Source organism: Eleutherodactylus coqui, chromosome 4 (assembly GCF_035609145.1).
Source record: "Eleutherodactylus coqui strain aEleCoq1 chromosome 4, aEleCoq1.hap1, whole genome shotgun sequence".
NCBI lineage: Eukaryota > Metazoa > Chordata > Amphibia > Anura > Eleutherodactylidae > Eleutherodactylus > Eleutherodactylus coqui.
The window spans coordinates 83,437,288-83,460,881 of record NC_089840.1 but is presented as its reverse complement, the minus strand read 5'-3'; the positions used below and the strand labels follow the sequence as shown (position 1 = coordinate 83,460,881).

Sequence of the window (23,594 nt, the reverse complement as noted above, 5' to 3'; positions counted from 1 at the left end):
CACTATAATAAATGTCTGCTTTTAGTTGTTTCCCTCATAGTGCCCTCTCCCAAAACCCTTTTTATGTACTGCTCCTGCCTCTGAGCCCCAGCGCCGCAGGAAGAGGAGGAAGCTGTCCTGTGTTACAGACAGCTTCTCCTCCTCACGGTGCCTGTTCCCCGCTGGACCCCATGCACTGTCAGGGTCTCAGTGTATCGGGTTGTGACGTATTGTACATACTGCGACATAATATATATCACAACCTGATGCACTGAGACCCTGGAAGTACATGGGGTCTGCGGGGGAATGGTCGCACTGTGAGGAGGGGAAGCTGTCTGTAACACAGGTTGGATTCTCGCTCTTCACAGCACCAGAGGATGGAGGCAGGAGCGCTATGTAAAAAAAGATGTCAGAAAAGGACACAAGAGGGGAAATATAAATATAATGTAACTTGTGATACAAGACTCCCTATTCAGCTATGTAGTTAACTGAAGATTGACATCTCAGCAAGGTCTTCTCCTAGCTACATGGCTAAATAGGAGTTTTCTGTAAAAAAAATGTCCAACTGAGGCCGGCTGTCCATGGGCGTAGCGTTTTCCCGCAGCAGACTTCCACCTTGGGAACACGCTAAAGTCACCGCGATCGCCTGCCATGTTTATACGCAAGTGGAAAATCACAGCGATTTTCTGCTCGTGTACATCAGGCGGCGCTCGTCATTGTTCTCTTATGGAAAGTGTTTATTGCGTTACCCGCGTGCGGATTATCGCCGCGGATAATGCAATAGAATATCGCCTGTTCACAGAAAGCCATAGGCTGCGAAAACGTACAGCAAAAATGCTTGTAATCACTTATTCTGTACAGTTTAGAACTGTAGAAAATTAAAGTGCAGTTACTGTTGAAATAATTATGTCCTTTACACTAAAACATTACATAATGTAAGGGTCAGAAAGAAAGAACAAAAACTAAAACCTTACCCTTTCCAGTGCAGGCACACATTTATTATGTACTAGCTGATATACTCGGCTTCATTTGAGTTCATTTGATACAGATGTTTACATGTTGTTCGCACGGAAAATTTTATGAAGTCAAGGTTACTTTAGAGTAACCGAGGAATAAAATATGTATACACATAGATGAGCATTAGATTCTCCTCAGGCTGCATGTACTGATGTCCCTCTGCAGAATGTGCCACCCCTCCCACTCTCCTCATTTTCACGCTTGTATGACACTGGGCGGTTACATTACATAGGGGTGCCAATACCTTTGCACTTAGCATTGAATAATCAAGCTGTGACCCCTTTACTTTTCCTCTTTAGAACCTTAGGAATGTTCCTGCCAAATTTCATGTTTCTACAACACTGGAAAGTTAGAGAATTAGATTTAGTACATTACACAGGGATGCCAATACTTTTGTAATTAGCATTGAATTTTCAAGTTGTGACCCCTTTATTTTTCGTATTTAGGTCCTAAAGAATGCTCCTGCCAAATTTCACATTTGTATGACATCGGGAAGTTAGAGAATTAGTGGCGAGTCAGTCAGTCACTATATACACACACACACACACACACACACACACACACACACACACACACACACACACACACACACACACACACACACACATATATATATACACACACACACACATACACACACAATGCATGCTCAAGCCATTATATGCCCACGTCGCGCAAAATATAGGTTTCCAATATCCACAAAAATAAGCTATCTTCCATTTTTTTGTTTTTTTCTGTTTTTGGCTGCGATGGCTTTACACATGTGTGAAATAAAGCTTACACAAAATACATGACTACAAAGAGAGAACACAAATTTATATTTTTCAATCTTTTGTCAATTTTTTTCTTGTATAATGCTGCTGAACCAGAAAGATAGTGGATCTATTTTGATGGTATAAGAAATGCTTTCATGTACCACAAAAAGATGACAAATGAAATTTTAAAAAATAGTTTTCAGAATAATTCAAAAACAGATCAATCACACTTGGTGTGAAAACGGATCAGTCAGCAGGACATGTTGCCCTGTGTAAGCGCACTATAAAACAGGGGGACAAGCTCGTTCTCCTACTACTCAGATGGCACAGAATAATATTACATCATTTGGCAGCGGCCAAAGTGACATAGCCACATGGGAGCCGCATCTGAGAAATCCAAGCGCAGCTCACATGGAACGGCACACATATTGCATGTCCTACTCTGATCCGTGAAAACGTACGAGAATTGGACATGCAGCAGCTTTTATCACACAGACATTGGAACCCCACAGCAGCTTCAGTGTGGTTATTTTGCTGCTTTAGGCCGCTTGCACACGGGCACGCATGGATTCCGCGTGGGTAATCCCACATGGAATCCGCCCATGTCCCTTGCCGGCAACTCTGCTTGCCAGTCTTTTTTTTTTTTCCCTCTGTACTGCGGATGGGTTACTGGCACACATATGCAGTATAGATTTCCGCGTGCCATCACTAGGCGATGACGTGGATCCCGCTGCCTTTCCGCAATGATGATTGCGGAAGGACGGCGGATCAGACGGCTTCCAATGACTTCAATGGAAGCCATCTGCGCGGAAAATGCTCTGAAATAGAGCATGCTGCGATTTTTCATCCACGAGTGGAAACCGCAACTGCTTTCAGCTCGTGTGCATGAAAAAAAAATCCCTTTTCCATTGCATGGTATAAACGGACATTGCGGCGGAATTCGCGGGCAGACGGCTGCCGCGGATTCCGCAGCAAAAATCCGCCTGTGTGCACTGTGCATAAGCCCTCGGGATGTTTTTCATTTTATTGAACATTTTTAACCCTTAAATTTTAATAAACTACTCCTTTTCGCAGACTTTTAGACAGCCGGCCTCTTCTCTTGTATAATTAGTATTAGGTGTGTAGAACGCACATCTTGCTCTCTTGATTATCCTTCTGGGAATTGTGGTCAGCAGCCTACTATTAAATATTGCATTCCATATGGAAAAATCGTTCATGTGAACAGCCTCATTGGCTATACTGGGGCCATGTGCTGTCCGTGGAATACCTTTGGCCGAATAGGAGTGATCCAAAAATACAGTCAACACATGGGGAGACATTCATGAAGGCTTTACACCAGTTGTCCAGTGAAGAAAAGTCACAAAACTTTGCTCAAGTGCCACTTGCACCAAAATTTTGCAGCTTTTTAGTCTTCTGCACCGACCTCAACATTTTTTTTAAAGTAGGCGGAGTTTTGATTAGGGGCGTGGCCACCCAGATCGACAGATTTATGTATGATTTATGCCAGAAACAGTCATAAATTATACCAGAAATGTATGCTTGGTCGGAACCAGGCGCACATTTGTGTGAAGGCGCACGGAGCTGCTCTTTATACATGAAGAAGCGTGCGCCTCCATTTATTAAGAGCAATGTGGACTTGGGGGAAATTATACTAAGACCAACGTTGGAAATGCCCGGCTGAGTAAGTTTCCCCCATAGTTGGGAGTCTGCTGTATTTATGAGGAAGTGGTTTGCTGGTCCTCCCCCCGGTTAGCTGTGACTGATGCAGTAGATTGCTGTATATCAATGTAACACAGCAGGCCGTCAATCACTGCCTTCTTGGCTATAAGCAGAACAGACCATATGTAGGACAGCATATTTATTTGACAGATCCACAGAGCATCATGCAAGGTGCCATCATCACCACCCACAAAGATACGTCCTGAGAAAAGTCTATCATTTTTTATTATATTGCGCAACTCCCTAAATGTATAAACCGCTTTTGCAATCATCATAAATCAGCGATTCCACCAGTAGAAGCAGCTTCAGAATAGCCATTGTTTCCAAGCCACGGCTCGGCTCAGCTGCTAGAAGTATGAAATAAGCCAAAATATGAAATCAATCACAGTGTAAGTGATTCCCACGCACATACATATTGTACATTTGTCCCTTAGGAGAGACATATCCTTACATAGACAAACACTCCATTGTGCTTTGGACCCTCCTAAATTCTAAAATCGCAGAATTTATTGCTACCTATGGAGACAGAAAAAGTTTAGCAGTTACTTGACTTCCAAAGTAACAGTCACCGTAACGGGGCATTTGTTGATAGAATTTGCCAAAAAAAAAAAAAAAGGATTTCAGTTATCCTCTTAAAGGGAATCGGTCACCATCTTTTCACACCTCTCTCTGAAAGCAGCACAAGATAGTGACATACATACTGATTAGAGTAATAGGTTTGCTGTACGTATATTTGCAGTATTTTTGAATTGACCTGGATTTTAATAGCAGCCACACACAGAACTACAAGAAGTAGTCCTCCATATTCATAAGCCACACCCAGACCACCCTATGACCACTGATTGACAGCTATCATCCTATGCACAGCAATTAGCAGACAGCCATCAATAAGTGGCTGCAGGGCAGGGTGGGTGGGGCTGGCCGCAGCTAATGAATATGGAGGACTACTTCCTGTAGTTCTCTATGTGTGGCTTGGGGGAAAGCCATAAGACCTATCATCTCCATATAGTAAGCCTAGTAGCATTAATAAAGCATTCTAGTTGGGGCCCTGTTACAGATTTTGCATTAGAGCCCAGAAGCTTTAAGTTACGCCTCTCGCTGCTACTAATAAAATGTAAGTTTCTCCTAAACTCCTGACCAGATCTATACAGCAGACATATCACTATAATCAGTGTGCCTGTCACTATCTTGTGTTGGTCTTGCAGAGGGTAGCAAAAAGATGGTAAAAGATCCCCTTTAGGCCTCCTGTCCACGGGCGATATATCTTTGGAAACTATGGAAAGCGCAGCCCGATGTACATAAATGGAAAATCGCCACAATTTTCCAATTCTGTATAAAAAACACGGTATACCGCGATTTTCCGCAATGAACCTATCATTTATGATAGGTTCATCACAGAAAATCACGGTGACTTTAACGTTCTTCCGCTGCGGAAATCCACTGCGGGAAAACACTACGCCCGTGGACAGGCGGGCTTAAAGGAGTTCTTACAGCATGACAAACTTTTCTTGTTCCAGCTTCTGAAAACCATGGTGGTGACATATTTCCTTTCTGCATAGACTGCTACAGGGACGATTCACTACTACACAGCGTCCATTTAAATGAAGAACGACCGCTTGGCCTGTACATATGTTACATGGTCTGAGTAGGAGGTGCGCATGCAACAGGGGTTGTTTCCTAGCAGAAACTCCAATTGTTGACATTACGGCTTCCATAGGGTTTGTAATCCAACTTCACCAGACTCAAGTCTGACAAGTCTCCCTGGTTCTGACGTGATACATCCAGCTCCCTTGTACTTTGAACTATGTAGATTTGCTATATTTAGTATGCATACAATGCAGGAGCCTTGAGGGTTGGTTCAGTGAACAGAATGAAGAAGTGATCTGTTTTGCTAGTAGCAAAAAAAAGGAAGAAAAAAAACAAAAAGCAAAAAAAATTACAGGAAAGAATGTAGAGCTGGCGAGTCAAACAATTCTTGACTATAGAAGCCTGCAGCAGGATATCTGTAGTACAGCCATCATCTGGCCAGGAGGGCAGAGGGGAGTATTTGTTATACAGAAAACTCCCCTGTCAGTATATCACTGTCACTCAGAAAATAGGTAGGTCCAGAGGTCACTCAAGTTAGTGACCTTCCTTCCCAAATTAAAGGGAACCTGTCATTGTACACGCAGTCCTCTCAGTATGCATCATGTTATAGAGCAGCTGAGCAGATTAATAAATAGTTTTGTGGGAAAAGATTCAGTAGAACTTGTATTTTCTTCATTCATATTCCTGCTCAGGAGTCCAATGGGCGGTCCTATCAGTGATTGACAGCTACGTTTCTAAGCACAGTTATATAAGACGAAGGACCGCCCACTGGACTCCTATGCATCAAGGGAGCAGGGATTTAAATTAATATAGGTTATACTGAATCTTTTCCCACAAAACTATATAATCAATCTGTTCAGCTTCTTCCGCTCTATATTTCCTGCAGACACTAAGTTTATTATAACAGCTTCCCCTTAAGTCTAAGCAGTATAGTATGTCAAATATCCCCAGTTCATAAAATGCTTCGCTTAAAATGACCGTACCTGAAAGTTTCTGACTTGTATTTCTTCACGAAGCCTCACAAAAAGGTTTTCTAGGCAAATACAGTCATCTATATCTCATGATTAATGGCCATTTTTGTGGCAGTAGTCAAAGAATTTCATTCAACTGTGTGCAAATTAATAGCAATCTTGCAAGTAGTCTTGAGTAAAAGTAATGACTGCTTCGAGTCTGCAGCTCCCACAGAAATCTGCGTCTCTGACTAATGCAATCCAGGCTTCCCTTCCATGCGCATTTTGGTGCTTTTTTTTTTTTTTAAACTCTTGGAACTATATATAAAAAAGTGACTGCTTCTTTTTTAACCGGTACATGTGTATTTCAGGCCGGCTTCATACAGGCATATTTGCACACACAATATGCAGTGAATAGATGTCATTGATTTCAACGAGTTTGTACACATGTACGTATTTCCCTGCGCATTTTGGTTGCACAAAAAACTACGCAGCATGCTCTGTCTTCTTGCACATTTGCGCACAAAACGTTCCCATAGAAGTCAATGGAGGTACGCAAATATGCACATAATGCATTGGGAGACACGTGAAACACTGAGTAATTATGCAGGAAAAGAACACATCTTGAACTCAGACTAGACTCAGACTGGTAGAGTTGGAAGGGACCTCCAGGGTCATCAGGTCCCACCCGCTGCTCACTGCAGGATTCACTAAATCATCCCAGACTAATTAGCCATTTTAATGGTTGGAATCATCAGTGTGTATTTTATTGCATACGAAAAAAAAACCAGCAAAATATACGCCGATGTACAGTATGTGCAAAAAAGCAATGTGCGTTCCACAAACACAAGGGAACTTGTGCGTGTGCAAATATGAATACACTTGTGTGAAGTCGGCCAAAATCAGACTACACAGGAGGTTTATTTGTAGTCTGTAGCCAAATAGGAGCTCTAGACTCAAAATCGTAGGACATTTTTAATCAAGATTGCCAGCAAAGTTGCTGTGCAGTAAATAAATTGAAAGAACCTCAATCCTTCAATTCACATGATCTGTGAGTGCCTTCAAACACTTTTTTTTACTTAGAGGAGCTATTCAGGTAGCGGCCACAGGGATAACACTGGGGTCGGAGCAGAATCGCTCATCTGACCTCTATTTAGCGGCTGGTGCTGGTCAGCACAGCTGTCATTGAAATTAGTGGGAGCAGTGCCTGCAATTACAAGCGCAGTTCCCATTGATTTCAATAAGAGCTGAGCTTGCACCTATGACTGCCAGTCACTCCACAGGGGTCGGAGCAGTGCTCCAACCCAGGTGCATCTCAGCCACTTCCTGAATAAGCCCTTTAAGAATCCTGAGCAATACAATGAGAATATCAAAAATAACGTTAAAAAAGGAATCTTTCACCAGTGAAACCCCTATAAATTCAAAATGTAATTTTTAATCTTTCTATATATATCTATCATAATCCGTTTAGTTGGGGGTCGAGGTTTAAACACTTTTTCCCCCTCTCCATGCAATTCTGTTTTGCACCGCTTCTTTCAGTTTAATCATTTGCATGTTGGTGTTGGCTTTGACTGTATCTTTCTACTCGCTTACATCCCCTCAAAGTAATGTCCCTTTTATATGAGCCAATTCTGGGATCAGCCCTATTCTCATCTGCACAAGGAAAGACTAGAAGCAATGGGATGAAACTCAAAGGGAGGAGACACAGATTAGATATTAGACTGTGAGGGTGATCAATGAGTGGAACAGGTTACCACGGGAGGTGGCGAGTTCTACTTCAATGGAAGTCTTCAAACAGAGGCTGGACAGACATCTGTCTGGGATGATTTAGTGAATCCTGCACTGAGCAGGGGGTTGGACCCGATGACCCTGGAGGTCCCTTCCAACTCTACCTTTCTATGTTTCTATAATTTGTTTGAACAAACAAGTGACGTCAATGCTAATTTCTTTGCAGTTGCTTGTGTTAGTGCAGAATATTTAGACAGGCAGATCATCATTAAGAATTGTTCACGTCTCGTTCAGTGCTTCACATTCCTATGTACAACACTAAGCAGGAAGCGTTCATACATAACGAGAACTGAGCGAACCACCAATGATTTTTATGCCGGCTGAAACTTAGCTACAAATGAAAAGCGAGCAAAAAATGCAAAAAGGAGTCCTAAATCCTCACTCACGACCTGAAGGTTGCGGGTTCAATCACCGCGTAGTTCAGGTACCGTTCTCAAGGTCTTAGGTTTTGTAAAATAAATACCTTCCCTGGTCAATGAAATGAATACCAATTATCCTTCCGAGATCGGTAAAATGAATACCCATTTTCGTGGAGGGTAATAAATAAATTACCTGAAAGCGCTGCAGAATAAGTTGGCGCTATACAAATTAGATTTATTTTATTTATCATGCACTTTCATTGGTTTGAGCGAATCTCATGTATGAGCTTTATAATGCTAGTGATAAGTCATAATAGTCCACTGCTCATTTCTTTCTCTCAACTCCTTGACAATATCAAATATTTTGTGTGTTATTAAAACGGATATTCGCAATTTTTCACATCTCATGGTTCAAGCGGTAATTATATAAAAAGGTATTGACAGGTCGTGCTTCTACTAATGAAAACTTGCGAGGAATTTTACACAACACGGTGACAGAAGGTGTCGTGCGATATTATGTGGTATAGTATGAAACACCGGAGGCAACGGGCTGTGGACGGCTCTCCAACCTACAGTATCCACTGATATAAATCGAGCCTGTCAGATGTCAGCGTTTTGTTTTTATTGTTAAGTTCAATGTCCTGAAGCTGTACACTGAGGGATACGGAAGAAATCTAGTAGATCAGCAATTCTTGGTTTTATGGTTTACAAGGCAGTCAGACTTTTGTGCAAAATGGAAGATGTATTGAATTCCTGAGAAAATGGAGAAGGCATGCACATATAGCATGCATGGATATACAATAAGACACAACATCCTAGGCTACATCAAGACGGTGGCTTCTTGGGAAAGCAGATCCCAGCCAAGGACAACTGTGGCAACATTTTTAGTTTCAATTTAATGTGCACCATTGTGAATTTTTTTTTACCATCTAACATAATCGTGGTCTGGGACCCCAATTAACTACGATGAAGGGTGTGTGTGCCTTTAGCTCATAACTCGGAAACTTTGATGCTATTTGATTTCCATCAAAAGGAATGGTCTCATGATCATGAAAAAAGTCACTTTCACGATTAGCCGATTGCTGCAGGTCTACTTTTTCTAACCCTGACAAATGAATGCTATTCTCATAGAGGGCTTCTCCTAGGCATATGTTTTCCCTGCAGCACCAACTACAGGGGAAATGTAGCATTACACATTGGCCGTTCAAATAAGTGGATAACTGGGTCTGCATGAATGGGAGCCACTCTACATAAAGTTGATCCATTCTAGTACTTAAAAAGAGATTCCCCCTCTATGATGTCGATGTGCAGAAGAAGGGTATATGGACAAGCGTTGTTGAATACCACAGCTCACTCGCCGTCTTGGAGGATCGGGACTGGGGTGACTACGTAGTGTCAGCCTTGGCCCACATGATCTTCACTCTGGCACATAATCAGTTCTAGTCAGCTCTGGACTCCAACAGGGACACTTCTTTGCCAGTATATGGAGTGATTGTTCGGCTGGGTGGTGGGAATCTTCGTCAGCATTAGTCTGTGTACATTTATTATGGCTCCTCCTTACAGAGGACGCTGGTTATAGTCTCAGTCTTAAGGTGTTTCCTAATCAAGTCTGTGGCTTATGGTCCAGTTCTGTGTATCTACTCAGCTAAGTGTTGTCTGACTTTTTCATGTAATCTGGGGTGTTGTTAAATCTAGTTCCCTGTACATTTGTGGTACATCTATTTGAGGAACATCTATTTTCTGCTATATTCCATATCACCAACTAGAGAGAGTCAGGGTTACCCTCAGGTTTCTAACATAGGGTCGCATTCATCAGGGTAAGTGCTCTGCTTTTAGGTAGGGTTTCCCTTGCATTAGTAGGTTAGGGTCCAATTCTTCTTGGTTTCATTTACTATTTTGCGTAATTCACCTTTGTACCTTGAGTGTATATTCGTCCTTTAGGGACATAAAATGTACTTTTGACATTGTTGTAACAATTGTATCCAGCTCAGACATAACAGAGTATGCCATCTTTACACATATTGCATTTAGAATATATATTTGATACCTACAGTGACACTTTTAAAGCTCCTAAGCTCTCTAACATGATGTAATACATTAGTAGGTATCATGCACTATATATGGAGTTTGAATTATAAACTTTTGATCTGTAAGAAGGAAATGGCTGATCTTTTTCCTACATAGGAGTCTTTGTATTCTCGATTTTTACCCTTTGGTATCGTGTATATCAGTCAGAAGTTGAAAAAGGAAGATTGGGATTGTCTTTATAGCCTCAGACTCCAAGTCACTAATATGAATAACAATAGCAAAAAAGTTATAAAATTATAAAGTTGATGAAGTTTCTAAATTAATAAAAGTTCTGGTAAACTAAAGGCAGCAATTTAATTATTTCTGATCTCCATTAATCATTTCCTCACTGGAAGGACAGCAGATATTGATCTGAATTCACCTACTAAGGTTTCCTGCTCATGTACAGTAGTTAAAGGGACACTGTAAAGTTCTTATGCAAAGGGGAGCAGGATTGCGCTACATTTCTAGACCTTTTCCATCCAGAGAAATCTTACCCTTGTTAAATTGTAGTTGCATATTAGATATAGTGCAGCCCAATTTGTCTTTAAATAACTTTTTGGGGGTCTGTCAACCTCTGTGTCTTTTAGAAATGCAAATGTTCTCTCTTCATTCCTACTGAGTAGGTGGGCCATTTCTGGTGTGCCATTAGTGCTGTGTTAGAGACAAACTCGTCTGCCCAGACAGAAAGGAGAGAGGAAAACAGAAAGAGATAGAAAAAACTGAAAGAGGGAGAAACTGCATTCTCCTCTTCTTGGTTACATGAATCCAGGGCCCATAAGGCCCGATTGGCCATTAATACAATGTCCAAACTGGACGTATATCAGCACAATGTATACGAGCATAGGCAACGCACAATATATATAACAAAACTAAAGAGGGGAAATCAGGTAAACTGATCGTAACCAATTGATATGAGAGAGCCCTGCCTATAAGAAGGGCCATCACCCTCATAAGGAAGGTCCCATGTCAAGAACCAGAGGTGACCCTTACTCTCTCTGGTTGGGAATGGGAAATGTGGTAAAGATTAGGTGGAGTATAAATGTAGACCAAAGCCTTACAGGGGTGAGATGTATCCACACCCCAGACAAAGCAATCACCAAGCAGACTTAACTTGATAAACAGGTCAGGATCAGGAACCATGGACTGTATCATTCCAGCAGGTCTAAAGCCAATAATCAGACAGTGGTCAGATAGAAGTAAACAGGAGTCAGATAGAAGTAAACCAGGACTCAGACTTGAGTCAGACTGGAGTCAGAGTAGAAAGCAGACAGAAGAAAACCAGATCCCAAACAGGTGTCAGACAGAGTTAAACATGAGCTAGAGAAGTATTAGCCAGGAAATAGACCAGAGTCAGACAGGTATGCAATGGAGAAAACAGCAAGTTAGACAACTGAGAAAGGAGTATAACCGGTACCCTCAGAGGAGGGACTGGCATATACACAGATTGATGGTGATTGGCTGGCAGGGCAGTCTCACATGCCAACCCACTAATCCATCCCTCAAAGCAGGAGATGTGTCACAGTAAGCACTTGTGCCGAAATGACAGTGAGCATTCACCAGCATTAGCATGTAGCAGGGCTGATAAAGTGACATCACCCTGGTCTCGATCTTCACACTGAGGTGGTCACCACCACATCTCCATCTCCATGAAAGATGAATTCTGACTATAAGAAAGATGCTACTCTTCCCCCTAATCCAAAATGTGGGGGGAAAGCAACCCTCACCTTTCAGTCATGTTAACACGTTGCAGTTTTCAATTGTGATGTACTTTTAGCCAAAATAAGAAGTAGATAACAAAAATATTTATTTTCTCTATACATATCCTCTATTTAACTTCTGGTGTGCGATGAAGAAAAAAAATCAAAACAGATCAAAAACATACAAAAGTTCACCAAAATGCACAGTGTGAGCACAGCTTCAAGCCCAACATGAGTCCAAATAGGTAATCAATAGAGATGAGCGAGCATACTCGTCCGAGCTTGATACTCGTTCGAGTATTAGGGTGTTCGAGATGCTCGTTACTCGTAACGAGCACCACGCGGTGTTCGGGTTACTTTCATTTTCTTCCCTGAGAAATTTGCGCGCTTTTCTGGCCAATAGAAAGACAGGGAAGGCATTACAACTTCCCCCTGCAACGTTCAAGCCCTATACCACCCCCCTGCAGTGAGTGGCTGGCGAGATTAGGTGTCACCCGAGTATTAAAATCTGCCCCTCCCGCGGCTCCCCACAGATGCATTCTGACATTAGTTCAGGGAAAGTGGTATCTTGGTGGAGCTGCTATAGGGAGAGTGTTAGGAGTATTTTAGGTTTCAAGAACCCCAACGGTCCTTCTTAGGCCATAGAAATCGCAGATCACACGCAGCAGCGCCGACCCCATTGAGAACATATAGAAGACAAATCATTCTTCTCTGCCACAGCTGTAACAGCTGTGGCAGAGAAGAACGATGTTTGCCCATTGAATTCAATGGAGCCAGCAATACAGCCGCCTCCATTGAAAGCAATGGGCTGCCGGCGATCGCAGGATGAATTGTCGGGAAGGGCTTAAATATATAAGCCCTTCCCTGCAATTCATCCAGAAATGTGTTACAATAAAAATATATACCAGCGTATAAGGCGACGGGGCGTATAAGACGACCCCCCCAACTGTCACCTTATACGCCGGCAATACAGTGGAGCAAAGAATAAAAATCATTACTCACTTCTTCTGGTGTTCTGCGCCGCTGCTGCAGGCTGTCGCTCCCTCCTGGTTCCCGGCAGAGCATTGCTTTCTCTACGAAGGGCTTTAAATCCCCGCCTCCAGAAACACGTGCCTTCAGCCAATCACAGCCAATGACAATGATGTCATTGAATGGCTGTGATTGGCTGTGTTTCTGGAGGCGGGGATTTCAAGCCCTGCGTCCAGAAAGCAATGCTCTGCCGGGAACCAGGAGGGAGCGACAGCCTGCAGGAGCGCCGCAGAACGTCAGAAGAAGTGAGTAATGATTTTTATTCTTTGCTCCACTGTATTGCCGGCGTATAAGGTGACAGTTGGGGGGTCGTCTTATACGCCCCGTCGCCTTATACGCCGGTATATATTTTTATTGTAACACATTTCTGGATGAATTGCAGGGAAGGGCTTATATATTTAAGCCCTTCCCGACAATTCATCCTGCGATCGCCGGCAGCCCATTGCTTTCAGTGGAACCTGCTGTATTGCTGGCTCCATTGAATTCAATGGGCAAACATCGTTATTCTCTGCCACAGCTGTTACACCTATGGCAGAGGAGAACGATCTTTACGCTGACAGTGCGGGGGGGGGGGGGGGGGCACTCTTGCCGCTATTGTGGCTTAATAGTGGGACCTGGGAACTTGAGATGCAGCCCAACATGTAGCCCCTCGCCTGCCCTATCCGTTGCTGTGTCGTTCCCATCACTTTCTTGAATTGCCCAGATTTTCACAAATGAAAACCTTAGCGAGCATCGGCGATATACAAAAATGCTCGGGTCGCCCATTGACTTCAATGGGGTTCGTTACTCGAAACGAATCCTCGAGCATTGCGAAAATTTTGTCCCGAGTAACGAGCACCCGAGCATTTTGGTGCTCGCTCATCTCTAGTAATCAAGCCTACTTTATGCAGAATTACAACTCTTATATCTTATGTACATTTCCAATGATCCTCAAATTAATTCAGAAAAAAAACATGCATTTTAAATGCTAAAAACGTAAATCATTGAAAAAAAAATACAACAAAAATCCAGAAGAAATAAAGCATGCTACTCACATGATATGAAGCTGTATCTGCTACCGATGGACTGACGACTTCCTGTCTCAAGGAGTCCATTTGTGCTCCAGAAAGTATGCCATAATGAGTTGGACTGGTGTTTTTCTCTCCTTTCTTTTTCGATTTCTTCCCGGTGTCCTTTTTGGTGTTTCTTTGCATCATAAACTCCTCCTGAATGATTTTGTCATTGCTCATGTACCGAAGTAGGGAACTTTCTGAGCAAAATGGAAAGAAAGACTTCAAGGACCTCATGAAACCAATGATAAATTAAAACTTTGGAGAAGTTGTTACCATAACATTGCCCTAGTGCAGACTAGAGAAAATTGCATTCATGTTCAGGTACAAATAAATTGCAATGACTTCTTCCCATAGGGCACTATGTCAAAGGATGCTTTTGGAATTGCACTCATTGTACGTGAGGACTGTATTTACCAGACAGTTTAAATGTATTTCAAGCAATGAAAGATTACATCAGAACCAAAAATTATGGGCCCTTGAGGCCATCTGTGAAATGTAACATTTTGCAAAGACAACGTGAAGTATATGTCTTCCTTAACACCGCTCTGCTGCTCATCAGATGGCAGTTGTGATAGTTTTTACAACACGCCGCTACGTTCAGGTATTTATGTGAGACGGCAATTCTCATACTTCTAGAATCTGAAATTAGTATTACGTTATACACAGTAATAGGGTTTCGTTATTCTCCATGGGATGGATTTTTCATAGAAAATAACTAAAATGTACAGTACAATAGGAAGAAAATCAGGCTAGAGGGCACAGATAAGGCTCTCTTCACAGCCAGGTGAGCTCCTAGCATGTGCTGAATGTAGCCATAGCTCCCCATCTGACTGGGCTTTCCTATACATTGGATCACTGCAAAAAAAAAACAAAAAAAAACAAACCACAGTATATGTTTTCTATTTATTTTTTATCATCTCAAGGGCCAGAGTATTTTAGTCCTAGAGGACCAGACACTTAACCCCTTTAAGACCAGGGTGTTTTGGTCCTAAGGATCAGACACTTTTTAGGGATTTTACCCATGTGGTGGTTTTACTGCCTTATTTTTTGTCAGCTACCAAAATAAATTTTTGTTGCCTTTTTTTTTTCCCTGTGACATATAGGGGTATTTTAATAGCTTTTTTCACTGACTTTTTCCCGTTTCTTTTAGTTTTAGCCCCCCCCCCAAAAAAGAATTATTTTTTCCACATATATATATATATAAAATAAAAAAAAAAAAAAATATATATATATATATATATATATATATACACACACACACATATATATATACACATATATATATATATATATATATACATATATATATATATACACATACATACACAAAACCATTGCCATATGCTCCCTGTAATCCAAGACTATACAAATGATATATTAAAACATCCTAAACAAACTTAGGAACCCTTTTACTATTTATTTTAGCGTAGATGTACTAATTTTAAAAATGAACCGCTATAAATGTGGAAAAAATAATTGTAATATATAATTATATTGTGGTTGCAAAAATGTGCACACCCTAAATCAAATACTTTATCAAGGTCTCCTTTGACTTTATGACAGCATTCAATGTTTCTGGGTAGGTGTTTATCAGTCTGGCACATCTTGACTTTGTAATCTTTGCAAAAATACTACAAATTTGTCAGCTAGCGAGGGCATCTCATGTGTACTGCCCTCTTCAGGCCAAGGTTGCTGTAGGCCTCTTGGCAGTCCCCTGGACCAATTTTCTTCTGATCCTGGTAATAATCACTATTGTGCCAAGTTTAATCCACTTCTTGATGACAGTCTTCACTGTGTTCCATGGTATATGTAATTCCTTGTAAATTGTGGGTTCCCTCTCCTGACTGATAACTTTCAGCAATTGGATCCCTTTGATGTGTTGTAAACTTTTTTTTGCTGAAAAATGCAACTAAGAAAATGTCAGGAAATCCTACCAGAAGAGCTGAACTTTATATGGGGCAAAGCAGAATCACTGTAAATAATGGCAGTTGTGTACTGTCTACTATTTATTAGGGGTTTTAATGTGGTTGGCTAATTCTGAACACAACCACATCCCTGAATATAAGAGGGTGTTCACTAGAGATGAGCGAGCACCAAAATGCTCGGGTGCTCGTTACTCGGAACGAAATTCCCGCGATGCTCGAGGGTTCGTTTCGAGTAACGAACCCCATTGAAGTCAATGGGCGACCGGAGCATTTTTGTATTTCGCCGATGCTCGCTAAAGTTTTCATGTGTGAAAATCTGGGCAATTCTACAAAGTGATGGGAACGACACAGTGATGGATAGGGCAGGCGAAGGGCTACATGTTGGGCTGCATCTCAAGTTCACAGGTCCCACTATTAAGCCACAATAGCGGCAAGAGTGCTCCCCTCCCCCCCCGCACTGTCAGCGTAAAGATCGTTCTCCTCTGCCATAGCTGTAACAGCTGTGGCAGAGAAGAACGATGTTTGCCCATTGAATTCAATGGAGCGGCAATACAGCCGCTCCATTGAAAGCAATGGGCTGCCGGCGTGCGCGGGGTGAATTGTCGGAAAGGGGTTAAATATATAACCCCTACCCTGCAATTCATCCAGAAATGTGTAAAAATAAAAATATATACCGGCGTATAAGGCGACGGGGCGTATAAGACGACCCCCCAACTGTCACCTTATACGCCGGCAATACAGTGGAGCAAAGAATAAAAAGCATTACTTACTTCTTCAGACGATCTGCGGCGCTCCTGCAGGCTGTCGCTCCCTCCTGGTGTTTGCAGGCTCTTGCTCCCTCCTGGTTCCCGGCAGACTATTGCTTTCTCTACGAAAGGCTTGAAATCCCCGCCTCCAGAACCACAGCCATTCAATGACATCATTGTCATTGGCTGTGATTGGCTGAAGGCACATGTGTTTCTGGAGGCAGGGATTTAAAGCCTTTCGTAGAGAAAGCAATAGTCTGCCGTGGACCAGGAGGGAGCGACATCCTGCAGCAGCGCCGCAGAACGTCAGAAGAAGTAAGTAATGCTTTTTATTCTTTGCTCCGCTATATTACCGGCGTATAAGGTGACAGTTGGGGGGTCGTCTTATACGCCCCGTCGCCTTATACGCCGGTATATATTTTTATTTTTACACATTTCTGGATGAATTGCAGGGAAGGGCTTATATATTTAACCCCTTCCCGACAATTCACCCCGCGCACGCCGGCAGCCCATTGCTTTCAATGGAGCGGCTGTATTGCCGCTCCATTGAATTCAATGGGCAAACATCGTTCTTCTCTGTCACAGCTGTTACAGCTGTGGCAGAAAAGAAGGATTTGTCTTCTATATGTTCTCAATGGGGTCGGCGCTGCTGCCGCCGGCCCCATTGAGCGCATATACAGAAGATTTATGGCCTTTAGAAGGACCGTTGGGGTTCTTGAAGCCTATAATAACTCCTAACACTCTCCCTATAGCAGCTCCAACACGATAGCACTTTCCCTGAACTAATGTCAGAATGCATCCGTAGCGAGCCGCGGGAGGGGCAGATTTCAATACTCGGGTGACACCTGATCTCGCCAGCCACTCACAGCAGGGGGGTGGTATAGGGCTTGAACGTCACAGGGGGAAGTTGTAATGCCTTCCCTGTCTTTCTCTTGGCCAGAAAAGCGCGCTGTCTCAGAGATACAAGTGAAAGTAACCCGAACACCGCGTGGTACTCGTTAAGAGAAACGAGCATCCCGAACACCCCCTAATATTCGCCCGAGCATCAAGCTCGGACGAGTACGTTCGCTCATCTCTAGTGTTCACACTTATGCAACCACATACATATTATATAGGATACCAAATATGACGACATTGATCACTAGCAGAGCTGGGATGGAGTCTGCTAAAACCCAGCAGCTCTACCATACTTGGGGGTCGCCACTGATTACATAGTCACCGATTGCAATAGAGAAAACAGTACCCCTACTTCCTCTATTCACTGCATGGCGCTCATTCAGAGCTATGTAAGCTGGAAAAGAGAAGACAGAAATGGCTAAACTACTTTGGTCTTCTCCTTGGGGTCCTCAGCTAACTCTATGGCCAAGCACTCGGCCTGCGCCTGCTAGAATGCAGGAGTCTTAAATTCTCACCTTATAGTATGTGGTTAAAGCCTAGGACCAAGAGCCGTATATTTACTTCACTTTGTCCTTTTTGTGCGAATTCTGTGGCTAATGGGCTGTATAAGCTAATATATAGATTTGTCCACCCTCAACTTAGATTGAATTTCCTTAAGTTGTCCTGATACAACACTAATTCAATGTTTCAATGGCGATTTGGGTCTGTGCTTAGGAATAGCTGCAATCCCTCTAAAGATATATTAAGAGATCAGCAAAGAATGCAGGACCTAAACATGGAAATTCACCTTTATCCCTTAAGGAAGCAGCCCTTTTTTCCCCTTCATTTTTACTTTATCCTCCCCAGATTCAAAAATTGTAGCTCTTATTTATCCATTGACGTAGCTGTATGAGGGCTTGTTTTTTGTGGGACGAATTGTATTTTTAAATGGTACTATGTAATCTACTGAAAAGCTTTTTAACATTTTTAAGTGGAGTGAAATGCAATTCCGACACATTTGGGGGTCTTGTTTTCACAACGTACACATCGTGGCAAAAATGACATAACGTTTATACACTTTGATATAATCAAACATTTAAGGATGCAACAATACCAAATATATATATATATATATATATATATATTTATTTTTTATTTGACTCCATTATAAATCTAAGAAAAGGGGTGGGGCTTGGTTCAATTTCTACTACCTTTCATTTTCCTAATTAACAACATTTTCTTTTTGTCCCCGTAGGGGGACTTGAACTTATGATCACACGTACAGTATAACGCAACACCATAGTATGCATTATACCATGTTTTATTTTAATATAAATTCTTTATTTATAAACTAAGGATTGGGTACAGAAAGGAAAAGGGGGAAGGGGGGAATACAGGTGTTGAAACCCCAAAATTCTCACAACAAACTTTTACATAACAGTGAATCATGTTTTAATGTACCACAGTTATAGCAGCCCTGGGGGCATTCAAAAGGCCTCAGCCTGCCATGCAAACCACCAAACAGCATCTCTGAATCTCATTGCGGGGGGCCGTTTGAGACCCCATAACATTGATCAGGGCATTTAAGGGGTTAACAGATGCGCTCAGCATTCATGCTGATCACAGGTGTTGTGAGGGGGTGCCAGCTGTCAAAAGTAACGGACACCCGCTATGTATGGAGAGATATCAGTTGCCGATCCCACTCCATACAAACCCTGCACACCCAGAACATAAATGTAGTGTGGTGTGAAAGGGTGTGCCACACCACTTTCTTAGTGAAGCATTCCTCTGAGCTGGCTGTACCTTCATTTTTGGTTCACTCATAACCGATTTCCATCGATTGACGTATGATACAATGCAATTCACATTTCACCTACTCTTATGGGTGCTCCACCTGGTTTTCTTCTTCTATTACCTCAACACTGACTAGGACCACGCAATGCCTTACATGTTCATGTAATGTTATGTCTGTTCACAACACTTGACTTACCTCTCCTACTATCTCGTTTCATCTTGCTGGGGTCTTCATAGTCTCCAACCCAGTTGTATTCTACAGGCATAGATATTGGCCTCAACTTACCTACATGGCAAAAAAAGAAAAAGTTTTATTCCAAAAAAAAAAAAATCATAGGTGCAGATAATGAAGGCAAAGAGAAAATATTGAAAACAGAATCTTGAAATTGGCTTCTACCTCATTAGGGTTTTTTGCATTCCTCTGGATGAACATTTTGGGGAGGTGGGGGGTAAGGCACATTTTGCTTTTTATAAACTAAACCTCTTCTATGATTACTACTAGCTACCCTCTATATACATTCAAATTACAGATTATTTAATGAATTTACGCTAAACGGTCACTTTGTTAGAGACATCCATATAGTATTGTGTTTTGGCCCTCCTTTAGCCTTCGAAAGAAGTTTAGATATGTTAGTTGGAACACCATCATTGTAGTCGGCTGCAATCTCCTTAAATGTGCCTGTTTGTCAGAATAATTCTTAACATCCTCCTCTAACCCCTTTTGGTGATGAGAGGTTTAGGACCACAGGATCCCTTTCACTGGATGTTTTCTTCTAATCACACCATTCTTGGTATATTCTCTACACCACTGCTTAAGAATACCCACAAGGTTGGCTGTTTTTGCAAATCCTGTTCCCAGCTAGTCTAGCACCGATGTTCTTGCCACATTTGTAGTTGTTTTGATTGCTCACTTTTCCCATTCTAATGTGCGTTCACATAGAAAATGAGCCGAAGAAAACTTGCTTGCTTGTTTTTCTGATACGCTCTTGGGGTCACGTTTCTAATTTCCTTACAGGTAAACTCCAATGGTGAAAGAGCAGGCGTTTCGAACAACACTGTAGGCCTCATTTAAAAATTCAGTAAACTATGATCTCGGGCAAAACTGACATTAAAATGTATGATTTACTACAACTAAGCAACTGTTGGTATAATTTTTCTATCTGGCAACTTTGTTTCGAAAGAGAATATCGGTGGATGATGCTCATTTCAAAGAGAAAAGGTATTCATTTCCAACCGTGGTAAATTAAAGTTTGAGAACAAGACCCAGGCAGACAAAATAGTCACTTAAAATGATGAAAGACTGTGTATTCTTTTAGAAAACTCAACTGTTATTTTAAGGATAAACACCATCTGTGAAAATCAACAGTGAGGACTGGAAGGAGACATTATGTTAAATTCTACTAGGAAGGAGGTAAGAACATCTTTGCATGTTTTTATATATTACATTGGAATGATCACTGGAATTTCTGCCAATTTTTGTAAGTGATGTCAACAAAAGAAACCGCTTTATAGTAAATGGTTTGTGGATTCGATTGTGTTATACAAGTAGGTTGATAAAAAAAACTTAAGAAAATGCACAAACACTTCAGCACAAATGGAAAGGCATACTTGTGTATCATCCATAAGGGAGTGAGACATAAGGATCTCGATTTGTAAAACTGGAAAATTTGTGGTGCCAAATGATGGACTCTGAGCTATGTAATCATGGAAAAAATGGTCTAAAGAAGAGGAAAAATACCATGACACAATGCAATAGGTCTACTGATCAGTATTCTGCCACGTTAGGGACAATAAGTGGGGTAATGGAGGCAAATGATAAGATTAGAAATCGTCAAGAAGTTCGTAACCACATGAAAGTCAGAAGCTGTGTGAAATTATGCAGGCCAAGCAACTTGAATGGGCCTATTAAAATAGCCTAACCCCTTAATGACCAGCCGTACGTGTTTTTACAGCAGTCACTAAGGGGCCTTAGACTGACACCGTAAAAACATGACAGCCTTGTCTAAGGCCAGCATAGGGAGTCCTATGTCGTCAAAGGCCAAGGTTTCACTGTCTACTGAAAGACAGACCTTTGCTCTAATGTCCAGGAGAGGAGGGCTTCTGCTTTTGACCATTTAACCCCTTACATGTCACAAACAATAACTGTCACAGTGTATAACCAGGTAAGAAGAGATGGGGGCTCTTCCTGAATAAGGACCTCCGGATCTGCTATGCATGTCAGCCTTTTAGACCTTGCCTTTGGCAGTTTCTGATTGCTGAGCTGTCAAAAGTACACTACACTATATAAGCAATGCAGTGTATACCAGAGATCAAACAATCCTCAAGTCCCCTTAACAGAAAATAAATATTTGCAAAACAAATGTTAAAGTTTATAAAGAAAAAAGAAACCATTTTTTTTCTACAAACCCCTTTATTACGTAAAAAAATATAAAAAAAAAATATGTCATACGTTTATCTCTGCGTTTGTAATCACCCATTATATGTGATTATGAGGTTTGTCATGTCAGATGGCGAACGGCGTGAAAAAAAAACGGGGAAAAAAAAAAGTCAAATTTTCTATTGTTCATTCATCCGCCTCCCAAAACGCAATAAAAAGTGATCAAAAAGTCACAAATACCCTATAACGGTATTAAAGGAGATGTCTCACGCCGAAACGGGTTTTTTTGTTTTTTAATAGCCCCCCCGGTTCGGCGCGAGACAAACCCGATGCAGACGTTTAAAAAAAAAAAACATCTAGTACTTACCCGAATCCCCGCGGTCCGGCGTCTTCATACTCACCTTGTGAAGATGGCCGCCGGGATCTTCACCCTCGGTGGACCGCAGGGCTTCTGTGCGGTCCATTGCCGATTCCAGCCTCCTGATTGGCTGGAATCGGCACGTGACGGGGCGGAGCTACACAGAGTCGGCATCCTGCACGAGCGGCCCCATTGAGAAAACAAGAAGACCGGACTGCGCAAGCGCGTCTAAAATCGCCAGAAGAGGTGATTTTAGACGGATCCATGGAGACGGGGACGCCAGCAACGGAACAGGTAAGTGAATAACTACTGTATGGCTCATAATTAATGCACAATGTACATTACAAAGTGCATTAATATGGCCATACAGAAGTGTATAACCCCCACTTGCTTTCATGAGACAACCCCTTTAAAGGAAACTAAAGATCATCATGCTATAAACAAGTCCTACAGCTAATTTGACTGAAAAATAAAAGTGAAAAGTGTTGAGTAGAGATTAGCGAGCATACTCGCTAAGGACAATTACTCGATCGAGTAGTGTCCTTAGCAATCCTTAGCGAGTATCTCCCTGCTCGGAAAAGGTTCTGCTGCCGACGCTGGTGACAGGTGAGTTGCGGCCATGAGCAGGGGAGAGCGGGGGGAGGGAGAGAGAGAGAGATCGCATAATTTTCTATCTTTGGGTATTCCATGTTATCCAGTGTCGGAACTGGGTCAGAATTGGCAGCACAAGCAGCCCTGGACCTGGAATAGATCGGGAAAGTACCTCCCTTCCTAGATGACCCCTCTACGATGTCTAAATTTAAGATAGTAGTAATACATTTTTTTAAAATTACTTACACACATGCCAATGAGGATTTTCTATTGATCTATATTAGGATTATAAGATACATTATCTACAGGCAACACATTTCTGAGATTTACAATAACTGGTAGAAGTCAATGATTGAGTCACTTCTTGTGGATACTGAAGCCACGGCCACTTTCTACGGTAACTGCGGTAGTTGATAGCTACTTGAATTTGCTTGCAAAACTGCCATTTTACTAGCAAAATCTTCCAGCGATTGGCTATCGGTAGTGGGTGGAATTTGGCTGAATGTAGGGGGGGGGGGGGGGGAGACAGAGTCAAGCTGCTAGAGAAGGTAGGATATGTGACCAAGCATTCTCTTACAGCTATGATTGTGCTTTAACCCAGCCAAAAACTGAGGAAGAGGTTTTGTCCTTGAAACACGGTCTTTGCTGCCTTTTAATTTTGTCCAATTAAAAAAAAAAAAAAAAAAAAAAATATATATATATATATATATATCCTACCTAACTGGTTCTTTAATACATGTACATCTATACAAAAATATATTCGACCCAATGATTGGCACTCCTCTAGTCATTTCCTGTAGGCATCGTTACGACAGGCAGCAGATGATATGTAGCTTGATGAAATTATATGGTGCTTATTAAATGTAAAAGATACTTCTCAATAACAATTCTATTCAATTATCAGCATTGAACTACATGCGAATAT

General features: G+C 41.8%; 1 protein-coding gene across 1 annotated transcript in view; it reads right to left on the bottom strand.

The window, feature by feature from the left end:
• The window catches only part of CNKSR2 (connector enhancer of kinase suppressor of Ras 2), a 372,341-nt gene that overhangs the window by 157,702 nt on the left and 191,045 nt on the right, over positions 1–23,594 (bottom strand). The window contains exons 14-15 of the mRNA XM_066598620.1: positions 19,540–19,629; positions 13,985–14,199 (exon numbers count right to left, since the gene is read on the bottom strand). Of these exons, the coding sequence (XP_066454717.1) occupies positions 13,985–14,199; positions 19,540–19,629 (305 nt within the window). The remainder of the gene's footprint in view (positions 1–13,984; positions 14,200–19,539; positions 19,630–23,594) is intronic.